Below are 21,362 nucleotides of genomic sequence, written 5' to 3'. Positions count from 1 at the left end.
AACAGGGGGCTAGCCCTTCGAGGTGGACCGCAATCGAGGATCCTGTATTAAACTGCTTCCTTATTTATTTGTATTTGTGTACTTTATAAAGCGCCATTTTTGCGAAAATCCCCTCAAGTTATGATATATGACAATTATAACATATAGCAGTACACAGCACGTTTTACGGACACTTACTGTGAGCAGCTACAGAGCGCTTGGACAGTAAGCAATCTAGACCCCATTTACATGATTTTTTCAAATTGACATTGAAGTTTGGAGTTTTAATGATACTGCGACACGAAATGCCAAGATGAAATGTGAATGTTCTTCCGATGCACGACGTTTAATATCTTGTCCGAGCTGAAGTTGCATCGGATTACGCGTTGCGGGACAAAGCGGTGTTCGGCTCTGCCAACCTCACGCCTGTTGGTGCCCTCCACAATACCTTGAAAAACAATTTTTTAAAAAGAAATAAAAATACGAGTTAGATCACAACAAGTCTTGCAGCTACTGAGCGCATGGACGGTTGGAATTCTAGACCCTATTTACAAAATTGAGGTATTCGATAGTTGATAACATTTACCTATTGAAGCTAGATTAGCAATCGTTTTGCAGTTACAAAGTGCATTTACGAGTGGAATTCTAGCAACTTACTGGGTATGCAGGTTTGTTGTAAAAATAAATTATGATGTTAATTTAACGTCGCTTATCCTTCTTTTCAGATTGTTTGACGCCGTCACGCGAAGGATGGACGTGAATTTCTCCAACGTAGTAGAGGGGACACGACAATACTTCCAAGGGCTCCCGAAGGCGTCTCCCGAGGACGGGCAACATGAGGGCAGCGCGCCCTCTCCGCTGCGACCTTACTGGGCCGGGGGGCCCCCGCCACCCGCCGGCGAGGGAGCCCTAGCGCAGTCCGGCTCGCCCGCCATGGCGTCCTCGCGCCCCCCGTCCGAGGCCGCCGAGCCGCTGCTGGAGCCCGAGCCGCACATCATCCACAAGGCCACCGTCATGCAGCAGGCGCAGCAGGCGCGCCAGGCGCTGCTCGAGCGGCCCCCGTCCGCCGGCCTCGTGTCCCCGCCATCGCACGTCATCCGCAAGCCGCTGCCGGCCGAGGACTGCGCTCCCGCGCCGCACTACTCGGGCCGCGCGCCCCCGCCGCGCACGCTCGCCGTGCTGGAGCCCCGCCCTTATACCGGCCGGGCCTACCCCGAGATGGCTCCCTCCGCTGCGCTGGAGACTCAAACTGTCGCCCGCAAACTTCCGAGCGGCCCTCCCGAAGCTTATCCCCATCGACGATACGAAACGATGGAACCTTATCCGGCGCCCGAGGCGAGGAACGTCCCTCCGACGTCCGTCCACTACCAGTCCAACCACAAGTCCTCTTTGCCGGCCCAACTTCCTCAGCAGCCCAGTAGAGTAGCTCAACCGCAGTACTCTAGACCCTCCAGTTATTACCCGGCGCAGAACAACGTCGATCGTTTACCCGTCGAGCGCGACAAGTCGACCCACCACTTGCCGATAAGAAGCTTTCAGCAGCTGACTCAACCTCAGAAGGTTAGAGCCTTACCAGTATCCCGGCCGACGAGCATCCACCAAACTGACCTTAGCCAAGTCCGACAGCAAACGTACAGTCAGAAGGCTGTCGCTCATCAAACGCAACCTCCTCTATCTTACAGCCGCTCCCAGGAATATTACAGTTCGCAAAGAAATAATAAAACTGTGACAGCTCAAGATAGTGCTTCTCGTGTTTCGAAAGTGATCTCATCCCACGAATATACCTACAGTAGTCGTGTGCCTCATCATAAAGCTGTGAACAATCATTCCGTCGCTTCAGCTCCGGCCTATCAAGAACAAAGACTGGCGATGCCGAGTGCAGACCAAAGGCATCCATCCTTGACTCCGCAGTTGACTGTTAATTCTAATAGAACTCCGCACAGTGTTCAAAGTGCTTCAATTTCGGGAGACCATTCCGCTAACCACTACAGCCGAGTTCCTCCCGTTCATCCTCACCACCATAGCTCTAGGCTTCCGAATGAATACCAAACTTCTAAATCTCACTTACCTAATAGTCAACCGTACGCACCCGAAGGACAGCAATACCATATTCTTAATTCTTCCAACCATTCTGCGGCGTCGGGTAGCGAAAGTTCAGCTTCGCTCTCCGGATACCACATGCAGTCGTATCAATCCAGTACTGTGGTAAAACAATCGTACGATTCCTCACCTAAACACAATACCGCAAATATGCAAATCAGAAATATACCTAAACAATCTGTTCCCGTTCACCAACCTAGGATGACTGTATCTGTAACGTCGTTAGTAAATCAAATGAACGTTATGAGACAGCAAACTCGACCGGAATCCACATCTTCGGCTCACAAAAGTAAAAAGGAATCTCCCTTAGATCTCTCCGTGAAGACTGTGAGGATACCCGCTGACTCCACTGCTCAAGATGAGATGGAAAATGTTTCTTACGACAAAAGAGATTTAGTTCTGCATCATCATAATATTAATAAAGTTAATAGTCCTAGAGACCATATTCCCTCAAATATGGTCACTCCTAGACAAAGATTTCAGGCTAAGGTCAATAATACCAATTCTCACAAAGTAGATTTCCTTCCTAATTTCAATACTCAAAATCCCGAGAAATTGCCCGCTCAATACAGAGATTCCAACCAGCAGATTGCCTACCCTCCGAGTAGATTGCCCTCGCATTATGATCCCGCATATGCCAAGCCTCATCACGGTGCGTCACCGTACTTACCGAAGGTAGGATCTCAGCAAATTGACCCACAGATGTACGGAAATCGATATGAAACATTACCGAAACCGAACTACGCCGGACAAGGATACAGTCGAAGAATAGATCACAGTTTGCCCAAAATAGATTTGACATTAAATACAGATGATTACGAGAAAGATCACGGCCAACATTCTCAAAGTAAAGAAGACAATAGGAAAAGGGACGATAGTCACATTCCAAACCATATTATACCTCACAAAGTAGCCAGGTTTGAGTCTTGGAATCATGACAGGCACGCACGCCCTAATGCGCTTCATCAAAAAGAGGGTCCCTCAGTTTCTAATCATTATATTCCAAATGGAACTAATGCCCCCGCTCCGTCTCCGCGGCACCTTTATGAAAATCATCTGTATAAAAAATCTGAAAATGTTGAACCGCATTCTTCGAAACATCACCCCTCACATTCTCAACAAACACACCCCCAACAAGATTATTATAATTTAACTCATTATAATTACAATTATAGCTCTGTGGAAAATCATATTTCTAATAAGCAAGATATTATTACTTTGAATTCCGCGAGCTTCCAAAATCAAAACTCAACTACTCCAGCTGATAAGCGAGTTTTAAGTATTTTGAGAAATAGTTTAGAGGCCAAAAATAGTGAAAGTAATAAAATAATAGACGATGATTGTATAGTAATACCGTCGGATGATAGTCCTCCGCAATCGGTGGATAATGTTGAATATCAATCTAAAAAGGCTAAACATTTTTCGGAACATAACAGGTCTACCGAGGCCCTCCGCTTGCAAGAAGTCAATTCCAATAGCGTGCCCTATAAAGTTCACGTACCCAGAGCTGTTGATTCCATCAGATATGATTCAGATTCTTCGCAAAAGTCACTGAAAATAAGAGACGACTTACAAAACTCTGCAGTACCTGTTAAGACTGAACCTCCAGCGTCCATCGGTTCCGGAGATCAATCCGCTCCGACTGGAGAACTGGATATCGCTGCAAGGATCCGTACCAAAGCGGAGCTCAAGGGCTTCATACAGACTGCAACCAATGCGGACAGTGCTTCAACTGTCGCAGAAGCTAAGGCCACCACACTGCAGAACGCAGAAACTGAAGTTGTAGTAACACAAACTCACAGGCGGAGATTATTCAGCAAGTCTGATAAAGAAAAGAATCCATCTCAAACAAGTGATACTAATGCATCTAAAAAGGATCCTACAGTGAGAAATTCTTCAGATTCTTGCGTATTTGATTTCCAGGACAGTGAATCCGAGTGTGAAATTCCTTCTATGGAAAAGCCTAAATCTAAAATTCTACCCAAAGAAACTGCGGTTGAGACTGCTAAAGTTATAGAACCTATTGTTCAAGTGAAATCTGAAAAAATATCCGACGAAGATTCTTTTTGGACTGAAACGTGTGATAACTTTTTAGAGGAATTAAAAACTGGAAAGGTAAAAAAATCAAGAAGAAGGAAAAACACTACCTCGAACCTCGATGAACCTTCTTTGCATTATAAAGAAGATTTTGATACTCCAATTAAAGTGGAAAAATCTGTGATAGCTAATGTAGTTGATATTGTTAAAGTAGAACAACCGTCATGTCCACTTCTAGTAAAGATCAAGGAAGAAGTTGTAGAAGCTAAACCAGTTTCGGATTCATCAGATGAAGATTTACCGTTGATAAACAAAAAGGTTAAAAAGGAGCAAAGTTTATTGGCCAACACTTTGTGTGAGAAAGGTAAAAAAATTGATTGGAAGTCCCCAGTAGTCAAATTAGAAACCAATTATGATCTCTCTAAGAGAGCATTTGATGCGATTGTTTTAAAAAGTATTGTTGATAAAGGGGATGATAGAACAAGCAGTGATGATGAACAACTAATTGTTAAAAAGAGGAAGCAAGAAAAGGCCAAGGCGATGATTCAAAGTGACACAAATTCCAGTGATAGTGATTCTGAAGAGTCCATGCAGCTAAATAGACTGAGAAATAGGAAAAGTTTATCTGCGAGCAAGTCGGCAGACGGTATAAAATCATTGAAAACACCTACCAAGGAAGAAATGAAAATGACTGAGGAAAGTTTGAAGTTAAAAAAGCCCGGATTCGGCGATGGATCAGATTTCCGTCCAGGGTGGGAAGAGGAAGTTTGTAGATATAAAAGGTCGGTGCGGATGCCACCTACCCTGATACAAGTCATTCGGCCTCCGCATTGGCCCAGGGTTTCAACTTCTCTGCCAGATTTGGATCCGTGTCCCAATTCTCCAGCTCCGTCTACATCCACCGAAGAATTATTCACCCAAAAGAAGTATTCTCTTAATATTTACGAAGGACACGATAAGTCCAAACTAGACGTAGACAGCGATTCGGAGTCCATGTCTAGCTATCCCATTCCCAAGTCTTATTACGATTCGGAAGCATCCTGCTCTACGGTTATTTCTACAGCTAGCAAAAGAAATCCCAAGAAGAATGAGAATACTTCTATAATTGACGTTTTAATTCAGAAATGCGGAAAGAAAGAAATCAAGAAAAAGAAACAGAAAGAGGAAGGGAACCTGAAGATGATTCCTAAATCCACCAATCCACAGGAACTTTTGGCCACACCGAGTCTCGGACTGGAGAAAGTTTCTACCAAGAAAGGAATTAAACATGTAACTAAAGAAAAAGTAATGGAAGAATTGTTTTATTTGGGATCTTTCCGAAAACAAACTGTTTCCACATTTAGGGATGCCTTCATTAATAACACGGATGGTTTATTAGGTGCTACGGAAGAGTTTTCTCCCGTTGTGCTGAAATCTAGGACCAGAACAGAAACTAGAGTACTGAAGCACAGAGCCACCATCAAGGAAGTATTCGGGGACGAGCGACCCGCTTCCGCTCCTCCCGTGACGTGTAGCAACGAGGAACCCGTAGAGGAGGAAGTCAAACCTGTAGAAGAAATTAAGATTAAGGAATTGAAAATTAAGAAGATTAAGAAGAATGTTTGCAACACAGTCAGAGAAGGGTTAAGAAGTGCCAGACTCAAAAGGAGTGATGCTAAAGGGAGGCTTTTGAGAATCAAAAAAAGAAATAGCTTCTTAAAAGCGCTGGCTTCTAAGAAAAATAAAATATCTCATTCGAGCTCATCCAAAATAATAAAAAAAGAGCCAGCTGCTCAGACTGCAAATGCCGAGAATGGAACATCAAAACCGAAAGATGGCGAAGAACCAGCACTCCCGGTAAAAAAACGTTTTAAGAAGCTTTTTAATAGACGAAAATTGAGTTCCGGCTTTGATTACATTAGGAAAAAGAAAAAATTGATTAAAAATGGAGAAGTTCCAAAAATACGCAGAAGGAACTTGATTCCACGACCGAGTCCCGAATCGGTCCAAGATATTCAGAAGGAAATCAAAAACTGGATTATCAAGAAAAGCGTCGGAGAAACCGTTCTGCACAGGGCCGCTCGCCTCGGATACATAGTGAGTAAATATTTACATTTTAATTTAATATTATATTTGTCAAGCCATGTCTTTCTGTGTCCAAGTGGAATGAAGAATACACTTCCGTGTGTGAAAGAAGACCTCAACCCTGGACGCGTATTTGTCACTCGATGAGGAGATTAGTTGTTCACCTCATGGCTTATAGTTAGCGCTTTCGTCTGCAATAACTTTGGTTTGATTCCTGGAAATCAAATATGGGAAATTATTACTACAACAGCATCGCTAAATTGAGTAAATATTTCCAGGATTGCGTCGCATACTGCTTGGAGAAGATGGATATTCCACCGTCCTGTAGGGACAATGCGGGGTACACGCCGCTGCACGAGGCCTGCTCCAGGGGACACCTGGACATCGCACGGCTACTGCTGCAGTATGGAGCAGATGTGTCGGAGGCAGCTCAAGGTGGCATCAGGTAAAATACTGTCTTCTACTATTTATTAAAATATGTTTTTCTCTTTATTTTTTATGGCGTTAGAAGCAACAAAGATGGAGATGTTTCGAGACATAAATAATCTAATTATATTTTAACAAATAACAAAAGGAATGGAAAACAGTTTAGACAAGGAAATATGGAAGTCAACGGCTGGTTTACGTGGCCACTTTACACACTGTGTATTCACCATTTTGCCATGTTTGAACATCCATATATCTTCAACTCTTTCATCTGTTGATTTTAGTGAAGTAAAAGAGTTCCTTTATTGTTGCAAACAGATTAATTTGATTGAATTATTTCACATTCTAGGCCTGAAACTTTTCAGTTTGAAACCTGAAAACAATTTCCTAATGTTTTATACTTCTTCTTGGACCAGTTGGTTTGGTTATTTTATTTGTTCATTAAGATAACTTCCGAGAGGGTGAAATCCGCATTTGGACCAACTCAACATATTGTTTACTAATTATATTTATTTATTAATTTTTTTGCACTTCCACCGAGGACACTCGATTGATAAACCCGAAATTTTTGATTTTAATCTCACAGATGCAGATGGCTCAAATAATAAAATATAAAAGTTGATCTTAATCTACTTCAGTCAATTAATTCATTCAGCCAGACCCTTTCCTTTGCACACCTAAAAGTCCAATTATCTCAGAATGTGTTCTTCGGAGATAATTAAATGTTGCTTAGGGCTAGCGATATATAAACCAAAAAAAATACTACCACAGTTTTAGATTATCAAAGGTACAAGTGTAGTAATTACATCCAATTTTTTGTAATACAATCCGATGGAATGTTTAGATTTCCATAGAGAATATTCTCTCCATATGGTATTAAAGTTGACTTCTTTGTTATTTTTCTCCTTATACTTGAACATAGTAGGTACACTGGAACCCCTTTTTACACAGAGGATACTTTATACTTTCACACAGTACTGTGTAAAACAATGGTGAATTTACTTGTTTATACAATATGTTTATTTTTATAAATTGTACTGAAGATTATTCAATATCACCCTTACCTGGTGCATACCTCTCTGCCCCTAGTAAGTAAAAGAGTGACGGAGGGAATCTCAAAATTTTTTATTTCATTTCATTTTTGTACCATGTTATTTCAAATCGTATAAAAAGAGGTATATTTTAAGAACTTGCCAATCTTTGTACAAAGGTCATCCATAAAATAAGGTAACAAAGGCTCTCTCGAGGCCGCGGGAATTTTTTGTTCCAAAGTTGGCGCATCTGACATGTAGGGGGGTCAGTTTATTTGGTCGTGCGTGTTTGTCGACCATTTTATTTAGTCGCAGAATTTTTTAGAGTCGCGGACTATCAAAACGGGGGATGAGAAGTGGGTGTATTACCTCAGAACCAAAAGACAATCACTTCAGTGGCGTCATTCATCTTCCCCATCCACCGAGAAGTTCAAAATGACCCAATCAGCCAGAAAAGTTGTGGCATCAGTTTTCTGGGACCATAAGGGGTTCTTTTGGTTGATTTTAATGCCTAAAGAGTTTGCCATAATGCAGAGGCTTACTGCAATACCCTAAACAAACCTAAAAAAGCCTATCTGAAAGCAGAACCGCAGAAGGGGAATGCTGACCCGGGAGTAAGGCTCCTGCATGACAACGCCAAGCCCCACACCGCGCGAGTTACACAGAAGCAGTTGACATTGTTTGGATGGGATTTCCAACAATCGGAAGGTGAAGAAGTACCTGAAACAGCTGGAGGCGGGTTTCTATGACACTGGCTTTTAAAAACTGGTTCCCTTACTCAGAAATGTCTCGATCTCGATGACGATTATGTTGAAATTTTTCTACTCAGTTGAAACTAAATAGTTTAATATATTTGTCAATTTCAATTGAGTACAAGCATTTTTCGATCCTACATCAATGTTATAACCCTTATTTTGTGGATGACTCTCGTAGATAAGTACTGGATTTAACCCTTTGGAAAGTTTATCAAGATGCATAGATATTTTCAAAGAGATCTATTTTAGAATGCATAAAAATTAATTAGAATAGTTTTGTGTGCTCCACTAGGTGTCTTTAAATTGGATAGAATTAAAACCTGTATTTTTACATCTTATGAATTGTCTCATTTACCAGTTAATTGTTGAATTTCAGGCCATTGCACGAAGCGTGCGAGAACGGTTATGTGGAGATAATCCGACTGCTCCTGTCGTACGGAGCGGATCCTCTCCTGGCCACATACTCCGGCCAGACTCCCATTTCCCTGAGCAGCGGGAAGTCTGCTCGCCTGCTGCAGCTCCACCTTAACGACATCCAGGGGACGGTGCCGCAGCCGTGGCATTTCGGTGGTCCCTGCAAACTCATGGGTAGCTAAATTCTTAACTTCTGCGGCGTAACAATTCAGAATTTCTATCTAATACGACACACCCATAAACAATATTACAGTCGACTATGTAACTACACTCCTGAGGAAGAGTACGTACAAGTACAATACATTTGAAATGGGTCATTCTCTGATTTGTTTATTTGGAAATTCTAGTAAATAGCTATTCTTTCATTTTAATTGTATTATTTTTCTCCATTTTCCTACTTTAAAAAAAAAATATATATTTTAAACCATTTTATCTGGTTTTGTTGATTTTTTCTTTTCCATCTTCTTAATAATATTTTTAATTTTTCAAAACATCAAAAAGAAAATATTATATGTTCATTATTTTATACGTATACAGTATTATGTCTGTACTCTTTTATTTGATTATTAATTAAAACTAATGTCTGAGCACCCGATGACAAACTATTATTTAATAGTTTATCGGGACAAAATATGTTTTATACTTAAATACTTTTTCTTTTTGATTGTAATAATGTATTAATGTTGTAATAATGTGTGTATTTTATTAATATAAAAAAATTAACACACTTTAGATCAATTTTTTATGACTAGGAATAATTGTTGCAGATCCTCAGGACAGTGGCTTCGACCCGCTGGCGTTCCCGCCGTCGCCGCCGGCGAGCGGCAGCGCCGCGCTCCCCCCGCTGGAGGTGGTGGCCGCCCCGGCCCCCCTCCCGCCCCTGTACCGCCTGCCGCCCGACGCCGGCCTGTGGTGTCTGCTGCAGGACCTGGCGGCGCTGCTGCAGGTCAAGTCGCGCGACGCGCTGCTCAAGCAGATCCACTGCGGCCCCGGTGCGCCGCGTGACTCCCTCAAGGAGCTGCGCACCCACGAGTTCCTGGAGCGCGCGCAGTGCCAGCAGCTCCTCGCGGCCGGGGAGAAGATCAACATCCGCGCGTCCAAGATCGCGCTCGTCCGCTACACCGACAAGGTCAAGCAGCTGCTAAACATCGAGACCGTGATCCTCAGATAACGCCTTCGAGGAGCTTCCGCAGACACCGAGTCGCGGATAACGCCTCCGAGGGCCTGCCGCCGACGCCGAGTTACCCGAGTTTTTCGTTAAACTAAATATATGGATGTTAATATGCAGTGCGTAGTGTTAAATCGGCCAATCGAGTCCTGTAAATATTTAGTGATGCCCAGATGGGCTTCGGAGAGCCGAAGTTTCACGATTGTGTTGATACTCGTATCTATCTAACGTTACTTGTTTAGTTTAGTTTAGAATGTTGTATATACATAACTAAGGACTAGTCGTCGGAGTGGAATGTGCAAATATGGATCTATATGCAAATTATACCGAAATACATATATTTTATTTAATCGACGTCTAACAATATAAACGCTATCGAGTTTATTTTATCGTTATTTAGGTACTTAAATTTTATTTTAGTCACTCGCTGACTAACGTACGTTACGCTAATTTATATTTTGTTTTAAGCTAACAATTAGCTTTTATGGTAAAGGGTAACACGACGAAAGAGCATTAAGTATCCTTATAGAAATGTATCTATATTTTCCTAAATTAATTATTCCATCTGTAGAAACCGTCTATTGTTTTTAAGGTGCTTTATTGTAGATTTGTATTAAATATCACGAACATATATGTATGAGCATATCACAATTATACATAGTTGTTATATAAGAGTGTACAGTTAATTCTTGCGAAGTAAATTGTCTGAATTGGGTACTAGATGAGAATACAACTTAACTGTGATTTTATAAGTTTGTTAAGGGAGAATGCAATTATATATAGAAAGAATGAAACTATTTTAAGTCTTGTTTTATTACAAAATAAATGTAAAACGTGATTTTGTTTACTTTTAAAAATACGAGACTAGAAAATTATTACGATTTTTTAATAAAATATTTTTTCCAATTGATTTGTTGTTTCAATATTTATACAACTCTGTTTTACGTTCAGGTTATGTTACATGTTTTTGATTGATTTTATCAATATCGTTATGTTCAAACAATGGATTTTATATTATTTATACCCGACATTTTAAAAATCCTTTTTCTGTCAAATTCATAATAATATAGAGTTTATCAAATCCCAACATCAATTTACAGGGTCACAATTGGAAGCTCTATCGTCCCCAATTCCACCTCAATCCCAAATAACCAGCGCAGGCTGGTTTCAGACTGGAATAAATTGCCAAGTCTAGTTGTCCGCTCCATTTTGGTCAACTGGTTCAAATACCGTTAGGATGCTGAAGGAAGAAGAATGTAGATAAAAAGCAGTACACGAGACATAAGTGCCAGCAGAGGTTGCCTGCCTATATCAAATAATAATAAAATAAAGAGTACAATAGTTCTCTCTGTGAAATGGTGTGTATTTTGAGTTCTCGACATTTTTAATCTCAAATGTTGAAATCTTTAAAGTTCAGTATTTAAAGTATCAGGGACAAAATTTTTTTTATTTTTATTGTGTCACTACTTAATTTAAAAAAAATATATTCTAATTTTGTCTTACGTTGATAATTATAGATCTGAAATGGTATTTGGATGCAAGATATATAACAAAATGTCAATTATTAAAAACAGAGATTTATACACAGTTACGACACTAGGTATTGAAATTAAATTTAAAGTAGAAATGCCACATAAGTGGTGTGTACCAATTAAGCACAGAGGGCGAGAACAATTCACGGCGACCCGTCTCATAGATCTTCACAGGTCGCAGTGAGGCCAAGTGCATAGCACTGACCCCTACCACTAAGAATAAGAATATGTACCAATTAAGTAATTAAAAAAGTTTACAATTCTAGTTTTTTTTGCTCAAATAAAATATGGGATCTTGGCCGTAATTGATTTTATATGTGAAGTTACTGGTTGCTGCCAAAATTTAGTCAAATTCAATAGTAATTAAAAACAAAACCTCAGACGGCTGAGACATAGACAGATGTGGACATTGGCATAACTGTCACAGCGATCAACTTAAAGTGAATCTATTGTAGAGGTGTTATTGAATATAAACTCGACAAGTTCCTTTAAATGGTGGAGAGTATGCAGTTCCTCATTATGACGGAGCACTATAGGGTGCCAATCTGCCAATTGGAATGTCAGTTGCTCAATTATAAATTATATTTATAAAGGTGAGATCATTCCGGGCATTTGAAACATCGAGTGAATAAATACTCTCGGGTTGAACCAGTTGTACATCAAAAGTGAGATTTCACGCATTGATAGAGAATAAACGCTGATTTGAAATACAAAAAAATGGATTTAATCCATTTATGGGAGCTTTCAGAACTTACACAATTTCCAAATAAATAGAAGTGAAAAAGAAAAGAAAATGAACACACATGGTGGTAAAAAATTATGGTTTTATTTATTTACTTGTAGAGAGTACTTATATTATAAATTCTATGCTTTTAGGTAAAATATACTTATAATTAGGTATAAACATCTGCTAGGGTTAAAAGGCCATAAGTTTATTTATAGTTAATAAAAATTTTCAAGGTAAAACAACAATAATATCAATACGTATTATACAGATCCACTTTCTTTCATTCCGATGACACAATCGTATGGAGAGTTCTTATGTTTAATTTACTTTTCATTAATTGTAATTCATTCTGTAATGCCTGAATTTTTTTCCTATATTCATCGGCATCAGATCTCGCGACTTTTAGCTCCGCCCGTAACCTTTCCACTTCTGTTGTGCTCTCTGCGGACTTGTCCGAGGGAGAGGCGTATTGCGCGTTAATGGGAGCTTCCTGCAAACAGATAAACCAATATAATATTAAGAAATCTTTAATTTGAAATATTTAACGTCAAAGAAGAAAGAAGATCGAATTTTTTCAAAATGTGGTCTCTAAAAAAACATGTAAAACATAAGGCAAGTATTTAAAAATCTAGATCGGTGCCAAGTGGAAAACTGAGATGCGCATTAGATATGATCAAAATAAAGAAGGGGTGCTGCGGTGGTGGCCGGTGGCCACGCCACTTGATTGCAACAGCCATAAATATGTTTAAAAAATAGTGTAAAAAGCACGAGAACACGAATGAACACCGAATTGGTTGTAGAAAGAAATAAAAGAAGACATAAAAAACTTACAATTATATTATTGTTGGTAAGTCCATTACTTATTTGACTATTTTCTGTAGAGGGGATTTGTGTAATAAATTTTCCGAGGCTATTTTTGTTAACTACAATTTTGACAGCATTACTCAAAGTGGACCCACTCTTCAACTGAATGACTTTGGTCTTCTTGCCCTGGTTGGTCAAGGAGTTGAGGGTTTGAATGTTCCCATGGACCTTGGATAAGGTGTTTCCCTTGAACGACAGAATGTTTCCTTTGCCCTGTTTCATAACTGTAATGGTATTGAGCCCGGGCTTGACGGGAGTTTTGTTCATAATATTGACAGTTTTGGTCAGTTTTCCACTGTTCATGTTGAGGAATTGCGCAGTTTTGGGCAATTGTACCAGATTGATTCCCCCGTTCTCCACTTTCTTCATCTCTATAGGAACCTTCTGCAGGATGTTGGGTTTACTCTGGCCGGTCATGGCGAGGAATTGACTGCTGCTCATGGTGTAAATTTTAGTACTTTTGATCTTCCCCGTTGGTAATATGATGGGTTTAGTTTTTATCTCGACGGGTTTTGTAGGCTCTGTATGGAATTTGCTATCTTTTAAAATTAATTTTCCAGCATCTATTGACAAACAAAATAAATGATTTGAGAATATGATCAATATAAAGAAATTGTTATCATAATTTTAAACATATCAGGCCTGCGATAAGCACTGAATATATTGAATAGTGATAAGATCCGGCAGACGTACCCGAAAGGACGATTCTTCGTCCACTCTGTAAGGCCGAGGTAACAGTTGTAGTGTTGTCTGCTGGGATCATAGTAATACCGTGCTCCTTAAGAAGTTGCATTGTTGCTTCGTTTGTATATTCTTCTCCCTGCAAAATATTTATAAAATAACATTCTTTGTCTATTATCACAGTCACGTTGACATTACCTGTTCAATATTTTTACTTAATGTTTGATTTCCTTGCCACTATTAAGTTTATAGATTACTATGAACTACATTTAAGGAACAAGATATGAACCTCCTAGACAAAACAAGAGTCTCATCTTGTGGGCAATTGAAAGTCAATAATCAAGGTATGCTTAAAATTAACATATCTGCAACATTTACATAAAAAACTGAAACAAATTGACAAGTCTAACGGCATCTGGACTTTTTTGATAAACAGTGGTCTTACTTATTTAAACGTGGTGTATGTTTTTGGAGTTGTGTTATTTGTCGAGTACTGTTGTATGAATATAAAAATTAATTACTTGTGGTAAAAGTGACGCGAGATTCTGAGCTTCATTTTCGTGGTCCATTCCATCACTTTCTACTTCTTGAGAATTTTCAGATTCTTCTATCGGTGTTTCAGTGTTGCATTCTAATAAATTAAAAACAAATATTATTTACGAAGACATTAAAAAATGAACAAGCATACGTTGATGAAGTATAATAAAATATTTACCCGTATTTAATTCATTTAAAACATTAATCTCTTGAGTTAAGTATTTATTTTCTTCAGGCGTTTCTTGCTCTATTTCTGAAACAAAAAACAATTATTTAGTTTTTGTTGTTAGGAATATATTACATATTAATTAACAACAAAATCTGTTTGCATAAATTATCAATAGGGAGGCTGTGCTCAACTTTAATGAGCTCAACTCAAATAAATTTTACGATGAGGGAAGTACGGAATGGAGTTTAAAAGACTGCCTAACCATTTTAAGTTAAAGAACTTATTTTTTATAGAACATTAGATAATTCAATAAGGATAAAAAAACCTTATTGCGAAGGGGATTTTATTATCCATATGGATGTTTGGGAATTGACAGGGCTTAAGGCCGGTTTAATACTGTAATATTTACCATTATGTAGAATATTAATATTTCTTGAATTTGTTAATCTGTCGATTTTTATGAGGTTTACCTATAAGCTAAAACCCACCCACATTAACACATCAAAATCGTCTCTCATTTAGGAAAAACGACATACTTTTCTGGTAGAGAAAAGATGGCCTTCATAAAACTGAAGTAATTTACATGGGAGATATTGGGTCCCTATAAAAAATGGCCACCAACAAAAGTGTCCCAGCACGGTAGTCAAATAAGATATAATTCAAGTCATCAACTACGGTTTAATGAGGAAGTTCAGTGATACGGGAACTTGGATAAAAAAATGTTTTCTTACGCATGGTAAAAATTAGAGCATTCAATTGTATGGCCAAGTTTCTTGAAAATATATGAAAAAAACATTTTAATAAATACGAACTACTTAGAGCAACGTCACTAGTTCTTCCGAATCGAACAATGATAGTTTTTTAATAAAAAAAACTACTACATAAACGCAAATAAAATCCCACGAAGGCATGGCCTGTGTGTGGGTTAACATTGTATTTTACATTTAAATATAGCTATAGCTACTGGAAGAATATGATAGATATAAAAACATACAAAATAAGTGCTAATATTGTAACAATTAAAATCTAAATTAAATCAAAACAAATTTAAATAGTCAATCTCTATCATATTGTCCTTATGAAATGCATTAAACAGTTTTGAAGCTATGCAAAATGAGTGTCTTTGCCGGAGTCTGGATTTACAATAAGGGATTTCAAGTAAACTATTCAATCTTTGACTAGATCCATTAAAAATTTTGGGAAATAAATGTTGGCACATAAAAACATAATTTAGACATTGCTGCAATAGATTTCTGGTAGCTTCAAAAGTTCAGCTTCTTGTGATAGATTGAAGCCAATTCACCAATCAGCAGAACTCACCGAAGAGAACTTGTGACGTTCACATGCGGAGTAATTTTTAAATATATCACAAAAATAGTGCTATATAAATCATCCAAATATTATCATTATTATGAGGGCTATTTGATACTTTTTGATATGCGACACCAACCTTGAGTCATGTCCTGTATACTCATAGTCGCTTCTCGAGTGGTGTTGGACTGCAGTAGGTCTACCATGGAGTCCCACCCCATCTCCGCTGCGATGGACAGCGGAGTCTTCTGGAACTTGCTCTCGGCCCGAGGGTTGGCTCCGCTATGGAGCAGCACCAGCACCGAATCCTTGTGCCCTCGCTCCACAGCCCAGTGAAGAGGAGTCATTTGTAACTGGAAATTAGAGATATTATATTTAAATAGATTCAGAAAATCCATAATTCTGAAATGGAAAATATCGTCATCCATCTTTCAAAAAGATGTAGCTTGATTTTTGTCGAAATTGAGTTATGAATATTTTAATAAAAATTAAGCTATATTTATGGAATAAATGGCCATCATAGTGTCATAAATTAATTTTTAAAAACCCAGAAAAATACAGTTAGATTGTTTTTTTATTATTTTTAAAAACGAAAACTTTCCAAACAAATTCTTAAAAAGTCATCTAAAAAATTAATGAATTCGAGATACGCCTTTCTGAAAGATGGACGACGATATGTGTACAGGGTTTTCAAATGTTTAATAACCTTATGTTAATGTTTAACCCTTACAGTGAACTAAGTAAATATACAAATTTAGTTTGTGTTAATAAGCACACTAGAATATTTTATTTGAAAACGTTTTGTGATGCACACGTGAATGAACTGTATATACATATTATCTTATTTTCTAAGAAAAAGTTTACACTATGAAACATCGCCTCTGTTACTTCAATCACTTCAATATTTTTTATATTTTAACTCTTTATTTATTGTTAATTCGCTGCATACCTCTGCTATAATTTCTTGTTTAATTATCCTTTGTTATTTTTTTATTTTCTGCTGATTTTATGTTTCTATATTTTCTTCACTTGTTTACGGGAGTTTTGTATTTTGTTTCATTATATTTGTTTTTATTATTATTTTATACTTTGTCAAAGGCGTAACCCGTCGAATAAATAAATACATACAAAGGCCGGTTTTAAAAATCAATATTTCACATCCACCCTACTGGAAATTGAACCCAGGACCTTAAGAATGGTAGGCGAAAGCGCCGACCACTTCACAACGAGGCGGGCTTATCTGCACTCGATTTTTTCATTTAGGATTTTTATCCGGGAGCGGCCCTCGAGTGGAAGAAACTAATTTGAACCGGGTTGTGGTCCCGTGGCTAGTGCCCTGGACTCACGGATCAGATGTCCAAGATTTGCACCCCGCTCTTCCACAACTTGGATCCCATTTTCTAATAGTGAGTTATTTACAACTTGTTGAAAATGGCCCCTAAAAGTGAAATATTTGGGTAAATCATAATAATGCAAATATTTCCTTTTTAAAAAAAAAAATAAAAATCTAGGGGATTCTATTCACACACAGAAAAGTATTATTCATCCCCTGTACACAACAGTATAGTACACAACAGTACAGAAACAGTATAGTAGCAGTATATTAAAGCAACATTCTGTCCTTACCTTGATCAGCCTCTATATAATAACTGAGGGTGGTGGGATGAACGAAGAGCTCGCAACCATAGGAATTGCTGGAGCAACTTTTAACATGATGCGTGTTGTCTGAAACTCTAGTCTATACTCAGTCAAAATGTCAAAAACGACACTCGACTCGACATGGAAGGTTCCGGGTTCGATTCCCGGTGAGAACACAAAAAAAATAAGGAGATTTTTCTCAAGGCTGGGCGTTCTGTGCCATAATTCACCACTTTTTGAAAATGGGACCGACTAAATTTGCTCGTTATAAGCATCACTCGTTATACCAGAGAAAAAAGAAAACAAAAAGCATAAGTTTTTAAAAATAATTATCAGGAATTTTTAAAAGTTTACCGCGAGGAATGTTCTTCTCAAGTTTCGCAGTCTGACCCTGAAACACCGCGTAGTAAACTGTTTGATGTCTTTGATAACACATAATTATAAAATACATTACAACACATGTACGTGCGCATAAAATAGTTAAATTTACAAGATTTTTAATAGACATTGACTCTACAAAACGGTGGCAAGAAAAATATGAAATCTAACATTGGCCCTTCTAGACTCAAGCCACAGAACTATTGATATAATTTGATATAAAGTAGGGGGATTTTTGGACACAGTCCGATGTATTCAAATATGATTCTACGCTCCTTCTGGACTATTCTTAATTCTATGATTAAGTACCTATATCATTATTTCCATTCAAGTATACGAACCATATCTCTACAGTTGACTTCTACATTATGTTCCAGAAGTAATTTAGCGACTTCTGAGTGTCCCTCGTAAGCAGCAAAGTGTAATGGCGTTCTGTCCACTTTAGTTCTTCCATCCTTTCCGATACCCGCCCTCAGTAATACGTCGCACGTCTCGAGGTGGTTGTTCATTGCGGCCAGGTGCAAAGGAGATGTTCCCAGCTAAAATTTATTTAGGCCTCGATTAATATTAATACGTATGTAGATCACAACCAAATGCACCTATTGACTGAGAACCGTTTTGCCAACCTTAATACAAACAGTGTCTCGCATATCTATCAAAGAGGCGTTGTCACGAGTCAGTGTTTATTTTGGAAAACTACATGTAAGGATCTGAATACAATAATGATATTTATTTTTTGGAAAATTGGACAATTCTTTCGGCTCATTAGGGCATTTTTAAATGAGAAATGATCATTATTGATCACTTTTCTACAAGATCTCTCACAAAACAACAAATCTTAAAATCGTCTGATTATCAAAATGTAAATTCCCCGCATGCGTCATCTTATTGTACTAGTAAAAAATATGGCGTTGATCGCAAATGTCATCTCACGATTTAACTATGGCCTTATTATGCTCATATTTCGTACAAAATATTAACAACTTTTCATTGGAATAAATTTATATTCTAAAACATTGATGTCCATTTGTCCCCATTTTATTTAATTGGAAATTTACCTACATCGTTTAAGTATAGTTCAGACCATTAAACATGTTGATTTATAATAGTCGATAACGACCCTAACTTCAACATACCTTTAATACAATTAAGACTATTAAAAACTATATATTTCAACAAGTACAAATAAAAAGAAAATACATGTGCATATTTATTTGTTTGTCTGTCATAGTTCTCTGAAATGGTAAGTTGTAGCAATGTGAAATTCAGACATGTCATTCTAAATGCAATTTTGAGGTCAAAATCAACATATAAAAAGTAATTGTTTTATGTGGCGTAATTCACAACGGGCCTCCTGGCCGGTTGTGGTATATTTTTAAATATAAATAACTGTGTTGAAGAATCGACACAAAGTGGCCTTGTATTAGTGCAGTTTAAGGTTTAAAAGGAGTAAAATGATATATAAATACCCAGTCAGTAGTGAATGGAGCTCCTTTACTCATGAGGTCTAAGACAGCCGCTGTATCCCCTTCTCGGGCGCTCTGCAGTAACTTTTTGCCGAGTTCCATCACTGACGTGGACTGAGCCCTGCTCCGGGAAACCAGAGATCCGCCACAGTCAATCTGAAATCACAATCATTTTAGACTATACACTTTTAAATTTATACCACACAATGTGGTTACTATAATAACATGTCGAATGTCCAGTCCATTGGTCAGACAAGTCCAAAAGAGATGGATTGAACTGACCTGAATTAACTACTGTGGAAAAATGACATGTTTTGTTCTTACTAAAGGAATTATTTAAAAAAAACATTTTCCATTCTTTAGAAATTATTAAACATTCACTTTTAATGAACAATAGCTTACAAACTGATACTAGTTAATCATAATTAGGAAAAAAATGAGATATTTACAAGCACAAAGGAAAAATGTAAGTACGCAACCTAGAACAACTGGTAACATCTTTATTCCAAAATGAAAAGTTATATTCATAATTCTTTTTTGTGTAGCGCTGATTGAAAACACCGTACAGTTTAATTTTGTAATTTATATGTTATACTGAAAATATTTACCAATTAAAAATAAAATAAACACATTATTGTAAGACGTCACTCCCCATTATGTACACAAGAGTTGTTTTTTCTTTTACATAATGAGAAATGTTAATGTAAATATATGTAATACGATAAACACCTAATAATATATGCACATATTATGTACTAAAAGGTATTGAATTAAAGTAAGGAAGGACATTCAAACTGTAAAACTTTTTACCGGAATTAGAGTAGCGCCATCTAATCCACTTCCATCTTCGGAAAATATCATTTTATCTGGAAAACAATACACAATTAGCATACTATTAATGAATATAATAAATACTACTTATAAACAAAAGAATGTGGAATTTTGTGACTGTAGATTAAATGTTTAGTTTTATTTACTGTATACATACATTTATTAAATCCAACAGGATGCATATTTTCGCCATAACAATAAGACGAGTCACATAATTCATATTTTACTAAGGTGGTAAGAAAAATTGTGTTATGCATGTATTAAAAATATATATATTCATAATTATATTTCATGAATACTTTTTATTCAACGATTTCTGACTCTGCTCTCTTTTTTATGAAACATAATATGTTTACTGCAGTGCACCCATAACCTTCAAATTTAGAAATTTGTACGTTGTTGCTAAATGGAGCCATCTTAAAAAACAATGTTATTGAGTTGAAAATAACAAAAATACATTTTGTTATTCATCAAATTTACGAGAAAATACGTAATAAGAAAAACATAATGACAGCTTGGCCATTTCGTTGTCATGATTCACTTAAGACATTCATAATGTAGTAATCGATTGCGGTTGATAAACCAACGCCTCAAATTGAAAATGTAAGTTTTCAACATATTCGTTTCTGACTATAAACGTCAAATAAGTTTCAAATGAATGGTGACAGGATGAGGATGTTAACTACAGAAATACGCCATATTCGCCATACTTCCTGTTCCTGTTGAAGTAGCGGAAATATCGCCGCCTAAATATTCGCGTTCTCCTTGTTTGATTAGATTACGAACCCTACGCGGCTCTAGACATTGATTTTACTTACATTAATTCGTGCAGTGTAATATTTTAAATTGTAACCACATTGACAACAATCCACAAGACGACCATTCAACGCGAATAGATATTTTCACAGCCTTCTATATCACAGTTTTAAGCGCGAAACAAGAATGACAGCGAATGATTAGCGATAAGCAAATGGCTGTTTTAACCGAAATACAAGTTTCTTGACATTAACAGGGCATTATTAAAATGAAATAATTCTAAATTGGTAGTGCCAATTGGCAATTATAATATACGAAGTTTGCAAAATTAATCAAACGACGTTGGAAGTTGGAATTGAAGAATTGCCCATTAATTTATTTTTTTCATGTTTTTAGTACTTACCTTTACAAAAATAGGGGTGTGATGTTTACTTTTTAATCAAAAGGGGGTATGAAAATATTCCAATTCGGTATTCAAGCGATGGCACTAGATAGAGC

General features: G+C 37.5%; 2 protein-coding genes across 4 annotated transcripts in view; one reads left to right on the top strand and one right to left on the bottom strand.

Moving 5' to 3' along the window:
- LOC148280336 (uncharacterized) overlaps positions 1–10,884 on the top strand; it is a 131,082-nt gene extending 120,198 nt beyond the window's left edge. For both annotated transcript variants that reach the window (XM_088228558.1, XM_088228559.1), the window contains exons 3-6: positions 705–6,192; positions 6,459–6,625; positions 8,769–8,980; positions 9,574–10,884. In XM_088228558.1, the coding sequence (XP_088084684.1) occupies positions 730–6,192; positions 6,459–6,625; positions 8,769–8,980; positions 9,574–9,977 (6,246 nt within the window). In that variant the 5' untranslated portion in view covers positions 705–729 and the 3' untranslated portion in view covers positions 9,978–10,884. The remainder of the gene's footprint in view (positions 1–704; positions 6,193–6,458; positions 6,626–8,768; positions 8,981–9,573) is intronic.
- Positions 10,885–12,316: 1,432 nt separating this feature from the next.
- Atac3 (Ada2a-containing complex component 3) lies at positions 12,317–21,221 on the bottom strand. 2 transcript variants are annotated; one of them, XM_088228561.1, is made up of 10 exons: positions 20,927–21,221; positions 20,088–20,143; positions 19,281–19,433; positions 18,153–18,350; positions 15,935–16,148; positions 14,494–14,568; positions 14,300–14,409; positions 13,791–13,917; positions 13,065–13,660; positions 12,317–12,723 (listed from the first exon to the last, which is right to left on the bottom strand). In XM_088228561.1, the coding sequence occupies exons 2-10, from the start codon at positions 20,136–20,138 to the stop codon at positions 12,514–12,516; spliced, it is 1,734 nt and encodes a 577-aa protein (XP_088084687.1). In that variant the 5' UTR covers positions 20,139–20,143; positions 20,927–21,221; the 3' UTR covers positions 12,317–12,513. The 2 variants fall into 2 exon arrangements, with proteins under 2 accessions (XP_088084687.1, XP_088084686.1); XM_088228560.1 differs by lacking the exon at positions 20,927–21,221 and adding an exon at positions 20,266–20,467.
- Between the last annotated feature and the right edge of the window lie 141 nt (positions 21,222–21,362).

The sequence above is a fragment of the Micrasema longulum genome, unplaced genomic scaffold (genome assembly GCF_059751315.1).
Source record: "Micrasema longulum isolate JH-2025_06_02 unplaced genomic scaffold, ASM5975131v1 h1tg000594l, whole genome shotgun sequence".
Lineage (NCBI taxonomy): Eukaryota > Metazoa > Arthropoda > Insecta > Trichoptera > Brachycentridae > Micrasema > Micrasema longulum.
This window is presented reverse-complemented; position numbering and strand designations above follow the sequence as displayed.